General features: G+C 45.1%; 1 protein-coding gene across 1 annotated transcript in view; it reads right to left on the bottom strand.

Moving 5' to 3' along the window:
- Nucleotides 1-6,047: 6,047 nt before the first annotated feature.
- The window catches only part of MUSK (muscle associated receptor tyrosine kinase), a 55,124-nt gene continuing 50,498 nt past the window's right edge, over nt 6,048-10,673 (bottom strand). The window contains exons 16-17 of the mRNA XM_050913413.1: nt 8,809-8,957; nt 6,048-6,724 (exon numbers count right to left, since the gene is read on the bottom strand). Coding sequence (XP_050769370.1) covers nt 6,048-6,724; nt 8,809-8,957 — 826 coding nt within the window. The remainder of the gene's footprint in view (nt 6,725-8,808; nt 8,958-10,673) is intronic.

Raw genomic sequence — 10,673 nt, 5'->3', positions numbered from 1 at the left:
AAATTGTAGGTACTGGCTTTAAGGGCAGCTTTGAGCTCCTCAGATATTACCCTTTGTACAGTTACAGCTGGCCACTGTACCACCAGTACAGAGAGCTGCCTCTAGGGAATGCTCTTGGCTACATACAGCAAGACTATATAAAAAAGTGAGTTTCTAAAGATTTTCCAGTGAATGAGTGTGTATTTTCTCTCCTAAGTTTGAGAAACTTGAAAAACGTCCATAACGTTATTATGGCAGATTCTATGTCTTTGGTGGAGTTGGTAAATTGGCAGGATTTTTCCTTTTTTTCCCTTTTTTGCTTCTTGCTAATAAGAAAAAGATCCTAGTCCTGCATTTGAGAACCACTGGCAGCCTCCGATTTCTTTATGAAATATGAAAAGCAGTTTCACATTTACTTCAGAGCTCCACAACGGCAGCAGAGGGGCAGCAGCTCCCACGTCACCGCAATGTCAGAGACTTTGCAAAGGCCTCTTAGGACCTCAAGTTTCCTTTGAGGCAGCGAGGTGTCATTACATCCAGCTGAAGATGAGGACTTTTAAGCAGAATGAAAATGGGTGAAGTGAAAGTTTTGAAAGACGAGACGAGAAATTTGCACAGAGGGCTGACTGAAACCTCTTTCTCCCCCCGCACAACGTGTGCTTCCTCACCCTGCCCGTTCCCATACACACACACAAAAACACATGCATATGTATTCACGAGAATACAAATAAAAGCCAAGGAAAATTAAATAATCCATTACATGCTTCTGCTCTCCCCAGCCATATGTCACTCCCATTGCTTCACGCAGGAGAGCCGATGCTACCGCTGTACTACCCAAATTGCTCAGGGTGACTCATGACATTGGGGATGCCTGCCTGTGCTGGCCAGTTCAGGTGATCTCAGAGGGGGTTTGGAGGGAGGGGAGCCTGGCAGTGATCATGCTGCTGAAGACGACGAGTTCTGTCACAGGGTCAACCTTTTAGCCCAGGCTAAAAAAGTGTGTCTCTGAAGATTCAAAAAACACTTGGTTTTGTGATGAGAAATGAGGGTCCCGCTTCTTGCGCCTTGAAAAAACTTGGCATATAAGAGCCAACCCTTTTAATATGATTCACCCCAATTGAAAGGACAAAAAAGTAACTCTTTTCCTAGTTCATTACTGACTTTCTCAGTGAGGATAATATTTATGAAACACTTATTTTTTTCTAAGACTTCAAGCAAGACTATTTGCAGAAAACATTTTATATCGTATTTGGACAAAAGAAAAAAAAAAGGAAGAATGTACTTCATGGTTTTCCTGGCTAATTGTAGTCAGGAAGTCTGGTTTTACTCCCCAGTTCTGATGATTGTCAAATATTTGCAATGAATTTTGAAATAGTTAAAATTCCCATAGACTTACTGAATGAGTTCATGTTCAAGAACCATTTGCAGAAAAAGGAGTTATGACTTTTTAGATAAACCCATCGGTGACAAACTTTTCTCAGCTGTGTTCTACACAGAACAAACTCAACTTCCTTTTGATTTTATACCGCACTTCCATTTCCAGCATATCTACATGTGAGATCAGAATTCAGGCACAAATGCCAGCAGAAATCGGGAGGGAGACAGATGTCATTCCCATCTACATGAGGCATCTTTCACATTGGGAAAGTGGCCAAGGGACTCCAATCCTCCACACTGCTGTAAAACACCCTTCTTTCTCTCCTCCTCGCATCTATAGTGTCAGGACAAGGACACATCATGCTGAGAGCCCAGCACTGTCCCGCTCTGACCTGGACACCGTCCTGCAAAACCATCTCCTCCAGAGCAACCTGACCAGCTTCTTCATTTGAAGCATATTGTTCAGTCTATAGTCGCTTAATGTGTTCCTACAGCCCCAATTTAACCCATCAAAACAACATGCCTTTGAGCATACCTAATAGGCTAATTTATAACTGCATTTGCCTACAGTATAACTGCTGTGATATTAAAGCTATAATAAAGCTGTTTCAAGAAACTGAAATGCATCCATTTTCAGAAACAAATCCAGTGCTGGAGAAGGAAGAGAACAGAGAGATGAGAATTAGTATTATCCTTTTCTGATATCTCTTTATTTTATAAAATATTGCACACATGAGTTACACAGGTTGGGATAATGAGAAATGTACATCTCTGCTCGGGATGTCTTTCAAAGCCATAATTTGTGAAATGTAAAACAAACAATCACAGAATAATAATTATTATATACCCTTGGAGAAATGAGACCAGACAGTTAAGTTTAGTCCACAATGTGTTTGAGAGGCAATTCCTCTAAACCAAATTTGATCATGTTGCAGGCAGTGTCCAATCAGTTATGGAATTTATGCTTTTAACATGCATTTTAAATGCAACTGTTAAATAGAGTCACAGTAACATGAGAGGATTTCTGTGTTGTTTGGTTGATCAGATTTCACAATATGTCATCCAGGATAAAGCTGTATACATGCTGCAAATGCTCTAGGCAGGGCACTTGCAGAGGGAATGGGTACATCAAATGTGCTGCAAATCCTCTTCTCCTCAGGGTTCTCATCCAGTGCCACTGACTGCAAGGGTCCCTCTGCCATCAGTGGGAATGGGAACCGAAGCACCAAAAATATTCATTTTTGGTTCATCTTTTTTCTCTGCATGAGTTATAAATCCAAACAAGAGACTGCAAAATATTTTTGTTTGCAAACAACTTTTTTGAGTAATAAATTTTCCTTCCTTTTCTACTCTCTCACAATCCCTTTGTTTACTCCCATTCAAAACAATTTGAGTTATGTGACAGTTATACAGAAAGTCTAGAAGCCTCTGGAGTAGCACACTGTATAACATACATTGAAGAAAGCAGAAGTCTCAAACAAAAGGAGGAGAAAAGCAAGCTGTGAAAGAAGGCAAATCGTGAAAGCAATTCAACTTCCAGCTTTTAGCAAGCTGAAAAGTCTGCAACAGGAGGAAACTCTCAGAGTAAAATCCAGCTGCATGCCAAGGCAGCAGAAGGTCTGTCTACCATTTAATCCTCAAAGGACATCACCATTTAGGTGCTAAGCCCTCCTGCTGGATCGCGACGCAGAAGCGATTATCATCCTTGGAGAGCATGTTGCAGAGAGCTTCTCTATGGATCGATCTTGAAACGATCTCTTTCCTCTTACAATGCAGGAAGCATTTTCCATCCCGACCTGCAGTTACTCGCTACCACGCATTTCAGTGCATGCTTATAATGCAAAGGCTGGAATGCTGGACAAGGAAAACCAAATTTTCCACTCTTTTATAACTGCGGGCCCACATTGACCTGAACATGGCGTTCACTGAGAGAAGGATTTGGGCTAGGAAAGTGCAATGAAAAGGGCTACCCTTCTGAGTTTGTGGGAGTCCTTCTTTGACAAAGAAAGTGAGGGAAACTTCATAGCACGTGACATTACAAGCATCTAACTTCATCCCACATGAAAACAAGAAGAAAACCATGATCGTGGTTTCAAAGCAGTCTAGCTGGGGGAAATGGAGAGCGAGCGACTGAAGCCAGTGCTGGAATCCTAGAAGGCAGAAAGACAGACTGTCCTTCGGACTGTAAATGGGTGTGTTTGTTCACATTAGCACATGGTGCAGGTTTTACAACCTGTTCTTGCACCCTTTTCTTGGTGTAATATACTTTCCAGATCATGAGGAGGTGCTGGGTACCTGGACCCACGCCGCCACCCATGTACAAGGTTTGACCCTGCCCTGTCTACAAAGAGTGACAAAACCCCTGCTGCCACGAGCACTGCAAGGGTTTTTGATTTACACCTTCCGTTACAGAGGTGGAGCAGCTGCTGGGCTGTGCACTGGGGCTCAGTTTGGCAGAGGCTGCAGGCACCTCCGCTCAGCTGGGGAGGCAGCTCACCCCCATCCCTCCAGACTGGCCTCCTCAACCTTGCCGCTGCAGAGCAGGGAGGACAGCCAGGCAGCTGGCAAAACATAACAGAATTTAATGCTGAGGACAGTGAGGTGGTCATAATGTGGTAACAGGAGCTATGTAAGGATCTCCAGTAATTGTTTTATTTAAATCGAGGGCTTTGGGGTTCTCGAGAGCTTTTTTTTTAGCATCCAAACATCAGTAAACTGTTGTGTCATAGCAGCATGATGGCAGGACTGCTAAATGAGTAAGACAGCACTGGTCATTTTGTGCTCATTGTGCAGATATCCAAGCATTTTTAGCATTTCAATGTCTTGCGGCCCAAGCAGAGCTTCCTCTTTCTTCCCACTGTCTTGGGTAGTTGCAAGCTCTTTGCTTCAAGTGAAATTGACACCAGTGGTCTGAAAACACTAAACTTTGCTTTTGTGGCCACAACCAGAATGAGCTATGGTTATTCAAAAAAAAAAAAAAGGGAGGAAGGTTATGATGTAGCAGAGATTAGCTCACATTACAGGAAAACAGTAGAGGAAGGTACATGCTTTCCAGTTGTGTTCTTTGTAATGGATGGCAGAGCTTTTCAAGCCTACCTTTCAGAAACCAAGGCTGCTCCTGGTAGCCCTATAGATGGCTGCTCTCCACTGCTGTTTCTTGGATAGACTCAACCAGTGTGTCCCAGTTACAGAAGTCACACCAACCGCTGACGCACTGGTGCTCCCGCTCTGCAGGGACAATGCACATTCATGCCTCCGGCTATATTTCATATCAGCGATGAGGCTCTGGGACAACTGCGCCTCACTGACCAAGGAACTAAAAGGTAAAACCTGTCCTCAGAGGAACACAACTTCTCTAGCACTGAAGTATCCATTACAATTTGGAGAACTTTTAGCAGAGAAATGACAGTTGGTGTTTGGAGGTGGGCTGTGGACCATGTGTAACTGAGGCAGTCTCATCTTTGCCCTGCAGATGGGCAGTCTGGAACACTTCTTGTGTGGAGTGTGAACTCCCCCTTTTTTCACCTTTTCCTAACTGGCAGGTTGTCTCTAAAGGCCACTGATGGCAGGCATCCACCTTCCTTACTTCTGTGCCTGTAAACTGCAGCACAAGGAAAGGTGGCCAGCAAACGTTGCAGTGGGGCTTACAGGGGTTAGGAGCTTCTGTCAGGAAAGGAAAACTAGAAACAGGAGGCAAAGACTGGAAGGGAACAGGAGAGAAATATGTAACATAACCTGCCCCATTTCTGCAAGACAGGCTGCGTTTCTCCCTGCTTTCGGTGAAGTGAGGACCGTACTGCAGGCAGAGGCAAATAAATACACCTTGGAGACCTAGCAGGTGCAGGACCAGGCCTTTGGGCTGAATTTCTCCCTTAGCACCAAATGGTTTTGTTGCAGGAGAAGGCAGGAAAGATGGGCTGCAATGCTTGAGGCAAGCTTTTGGGTGAGATCTTAACAAACATCAAATGAACCTCACTGTGGATTTCTCACTTTTGAAAATGTAAGGTTTCATGCTTGACAGGAGTTTGCCTGTGCATGTAACATGAGATGCGGGTGGCTGCTGGTGGTCCTGCAGGCTCCTGTTTTGACTCTGTCAATGTAATGTTCATGAGTGTCAAAGAGGAGGTGGAGGTTAAAAAGAAAAAGAAAGTGGCCTATGGCTTCAGAAACATCCTTTTTCTACAAAAGGAAATGAGTATGCGAAAATAAAATAGTAAACAATATCCCCAAAAAGATTGAATTCTGCAATCTTTTTTTTTTTAAATAATACTTGAGAACATATGAGGAAGGGAAGAAAAAGGTAAAAGCCAAGAGCGTAAATGCAGAAGGACGTGGAGGGACCTGTTAGGAAGGCAAGTGCCGCCAGCGAAACATTGGTTTGCTTTCCCTGGGGAACTCTGTGCTCCTGGAAATGCCTAATATAGGTACTGAGTTAGCACAGCCAGCACCCTTGCCAACCCAAGGAGTCCAGGCTTGGTGGCCACGGGTCAGCCCTGTCATTTGGGAGGTATAGTCCCACTCAGGGAAGTACAGCCCACCGTAGAGGCGTGGAGTCCACACTTCTTGCTTGGCAGAGGAACAAGCTGTTTCTCCTCCCCCTAAAGCTGGGCTTTGCGTGGAGCCGCCGCTTGGGAGCCCATGGGCCAAGTCAGTCTGGACGGGTGGGCACGGGGGACACCCGGGCGCATCCCTCAGACTGACGGGGTAGCCACGACCCTCTCGTACATGCGCTCCAGGATGCGGTGGATGCTGGCGAAGCCTGGCCGGTCAGCAGGCAGCTTGCTCCAGCACAGGCGCATCAGGTTGTAGAGCTCCAGGGGACAATTGTCCGGGCAGGAGAGGACGTTCCCATCCCTCACGTAGTAGATGACCTCCTCGTGAGCCATACCGTAGTAGGGCTGCATGCCGTAGGAGAAGATCTCCCACAGCACCACCCCGTAGGCCCACACGTCAGACTCTGTGGTGTAGCGGTTGTAGAAAATGGACTCAGGGGGCATCCAGCGGATGGGGATGGCATCGTTCTCATTCGCTTTGTAATAGTCGGCTGAATACATGTTCCTCGAGAGACCGAAATCGGCGATTTTGACCACCATGTTCTCCCCCACCAGGCAGTTCCTGGTAGCCAAATCCCGGTGGACAAACTTACGCTCAGAGAGGTACGCCATGCCGGCAGCCACCTGCTTGGCAATGCAGAGCTGGCTGGTGCAGCACAGTGCCAGGGGGTTGGGGAGGCGGATCCGCGCATCCAGGCTACTGTGCACCAGGCTGCAGAGGTTGCGGGGCGAGCGGTCACGCAGGTACTCGTTGAGATCCCCGTAGGCCATGTATTCAAACAGTAGGCACATCGGTTTCCCAACAGCACACACACCTGGAAGAAGATAGATGCACTACGCAGGTCATTTGGGTAGCAAAGAGGGTTCTGTTGTGCAAAACCAAAAGAATCCAAAAATACTTACACAAAGAGGAGACTGTCAACAATGCATGAAGGGACAGAGAGAAACGTGAAGCATGCAAATACCATCAAGTTTGCATGCATCCCTTTGTGGTTTTGAAGCTCCTTCACCAGGGTTCTAATGCTGAGCTCTGTGAGAGATGCTAACAAGTCATGCAGTTGCCTGATTTGTCTGGACATCCCAGGAAAAAGGTACACTTTTGGAGCTATGTTTAATTAAGAGCCCAATCTTGCTTAAGTTGGCGTTAACAGAAGTATTGCCTCTTCCCAGGTGCAACTGGAAGGACATACTTTCAGGAAGTAACCTTTATAGTTCTGATCACAGTATTTTTTAATTCTTTTGTTTGTTGTAATTATTGTACTTATACTGATATGGGTGTAGGGGCTACACATATGCAGGAAGACTTCAGGAGTAATCACAAGGGGCATGTTCAAGGGTTCAGTAGGATACTTGAAATGCAAAGACACTCCCACTACAACTTCTGGACTTTTCTTTTTTTTTAAACAGCTCATGCAAAAAATGTTGGTTGCAGAAATTACTTTTGGCATGACAGATATGCAAAAATGAAAGAAAGACAAAGAAAAAACAGACATCAGAAAGGAGAGATTTGCCACATCTGATAGATGCAGAACCTAGTCACACTGAAGGGCACATGCTTGGCCCTACACCAGCTTTACTGAGGGTCAGCGTTAGTACAGGACCCCACCCCCACCAGTTTTACTGAGCATACAGTGATAAGGCAGAAATATTTGCGTGCCTCTTATTAAATTGCCAACCAGCAAAAGCCAGCATTTAAAATGTATGGGGTTTGCTTCCTTAGGGCCATCATTTAGCAATTGGTGATCCAACTTATTGTGAAATCTGAAATTCTTGTTGATGACCTAACACTTGAATCTTTGAGGAAAAACAGATAGCTGTTCCCAGTGTGATAAAATCAGGATCTGACAAGCATGAGGAGTGTATGTGAGAGCTTTATTGTCTAAGTTGTCTTCAACAACATGGCTGTTTTCTCCACACCCCCACGATGTGAAACTAGTTTGTTCCTGTACCTTTGCCCTTTCCTGACCTAAAATGTGTTGACAATAAACACAATGTTTATTTGAGTTTGGGGCATTTCCTGCTTTTCTCTTCTGTAGCCAAAGTACTTCTATCAACCCAGCTTTCCCAAAGCTGGGATTTATCTATTTCCAAATTTTGTGGAGCTTCCTATTGAAATAAATGAAGTTCTCAGCTGTCTGTTCACAGAGATCAGATGTGCATACAACAACTTAGAGCAGGATTGCCAGGTGAAGGTGGCTAGCAACATATACTTCAGTCAAAAACTGAAAATTTACTGAAATAAAATTTGGTCGGCAGCTTTCGTCACAGAAGAACGCCTTATTAGCCAAGCTGCAGCATCGAGACGTTCTAAAAAACCCAGTAAACCACGGTTTCCTTTCAGCTGGAAAGGGAAAGGAAGGGAAGGAAGAGACCATTTTTTGCAATTGGCTTTTTTGTTTATTTGTTTCATTTTGTTTTTTTAATGCTGGTGAGTGTTCAGACATCACAATCGTAAGTGGAACCCATAAAACTAACAAGACTTGTGCGTGGTTTTTTTAAGTACCCGCAAAATAAATCACAGCTCCAGGAAGCTCGTGTCTTCCCTGTAAGACATCTGTGCCAATGTTATTAAACTAGAAGCAGAGCTAGGCAGCAAAGTGGTCAACAGTATACTCAATGCAGGATGAGGAGGGTTTATTATGATGCACCATTCTGTTAAGGCAACAGCATCAGACTTACATTTTGAGACTCCTTCTGGTGGACAACTTAGCAGAGCATGCAGTGGCAGATAGAAAAGCTCACCTCTTTTGCAAGACGCATTTTCTCTTGCAAAAGAGACCAGCATTGCCATTTGCATTAAGCACCGGTCATGCATGTGTGTTCACCCCTGCAGCCCCAACAACCCCACAGCAGATTTGCAGAAGGCAGTACCCTGTACATGGGCACCTCATTCAGATACCTAAAAGCTTGACGATATTCGGATTGTCAAACTCTGCCATGAGGGCTGCCTCCCTCTGAAAGTCGGCCTGCATGTCTGCGGATGCTTCCTCCTTCAGCATTTTCACTGCCACCATTGTGAAAGGCTCGTACGGCAGCAGCCCTGGGGCCCTGCAGGGAGAGGGGAGAAAGGAAAGCACCAGTGATGGATGCATGCACACCAAATGTAGGCTCTGTTTCTGGTGCAAAATGATAGGCTGTCAGAAAAAAAGAAAAGGAAAAAAAAAAAGGTGGAAGGCCACAGCACTGACGGAAGGAACATGAAAGACCATCTTTACCTCTTGGGCACATCTGCATTTCATAGTGCAGAGACATCTAATTTAGTTCAGGGGGGACTAAATCCAGTATAGCTTTTTTTGATCACTGCTCTTTCTGCTTACAGACTCTTTACCACGACTGGTAAAGAGATAAATAAATAACAGGTTGGTAAGCAATAAGCTCTCCCTGGGTTGGAGGTCACATCAGAAACTTCATGGAGGGCAGGATGGACTCTTCAGTCCAAACAATTCACTTTTGGGGTGTAATCACTGAGCTTACCAGAGTTAAAAATAAACCTATTTTATATGAAAATGTTGAAAGAGCCTCTTTTCATGGCATCCTGCCCCACACCTGGTACAATGGTGGCATTGGTACATCTGGCTGCTATTAGAGTGAAAGTAACAATTACACTAAGTATGTTCCCCTGGTTTTGTAAGGAAAATAGCCTTTTGCCACTGTTCTCTGCATCTGTGGCATGTGTGTGTGCCTATAATTCAACTAGTTATAAACCCATTAGCTAATTTTAGCTGAATTTAACATGCTGGAGCTGAGGTCTAGGAAATAGTTATGGTCCTGCAAGTTTTGTGGAAACAGGTGACAGGACAGAAGGGATAAAGCATACACGAGCCCTGTCTGAAGAATAAGGTAATGTGTGAATACACCCGTGGTTAAGACACTGGTGAATCTTGAGCTAGAGCTTAGGGACACAAATCCTTAGGAAACAGAGCTTCCTGACTTAGAGCAATCACAGACTCATTTTGTTTTCTTATCCACAGGTCACTGTGCCCTCAACAAGTTTAATTAGATGGGCTTGCCAAAGATTTAGGAGTAGCTGTTGCCAAAGAAGAGTAACTATCCCCTCTTCAAACATGCGTCAAACCTCAGACGTGCATTTTGTTTCCCACACGAATTCTTCCCAGGGGTCCTGCAGTTAAAACACGCTCCTTACAGGTACCCAGCCAGAGCCCATGGAAAGCAGTGCCCATTTACGTGTCATGTTACTACGCTGGCCCAACTGCCCTTCTGTTGCTCAAATGCCAGGTTATTTTACTGCTCAGTAGCTCCAAGAGGAGGTTCCGATTTCCAAAGCAAACTTCCAGTTTCCTTGTCATCTACTCCAGACATATGGCGGTTGCAACAGATGCACTTGGATGCTGTAAATGTCAAATGTCAGAAGATGGCAGGGTGCCCATCGAGAAAGGAATCTCACAGGTGGCCAGATCACAGCTGAGACGCTCGGGCGAGGAGGTCTGGCACGCCGGAGCAGAGGAGCAGACTCCACACTTGTCTGCTACTGCCTCCATTACAGCAAAATGTCTTCCTTTTTTTTCCCCTGTGCTCGCAGTGGGTTTCCAGTCTAGTAGGAGGGGAGAAGTACCAGCACCTACCAGCTGCTGTCTAATCTCAGTGCTCGAGAAAGTCAGCAGCAACAGCCTGAAGAAACCAGTAGAGCATTTAAAAGTAAAAAGAGGAGGGCCTTTATCTCTTCCAAACAGCCTCATTGTAGATATTACCACTCATCACTGGCTAGCAGACCTAGTGCAGACCTAGTGCAGTGCCAAAGCAGGG

The sequence above is a fragment of the Gymnogyps californianus genome, chromosome Z, assembly GCF_018139145.2.
Source record: "Gymnogyps californianus isolate 813 chromosome Z, ASM1813914v2, whole genome shotgun sequence".
Classification (NCBI taxonomy): Eukaryota; Metazoa; Chordata; class Aves; order Accipitriformes; family Cathartidae; genus Gymnogyps; species Gymnogyps californianus.
The sequence above is the reverse complement of the archived record's forward strand: the minus strand, read 5'-3'. Positions and strand labels throughout refer to the sequence as shown.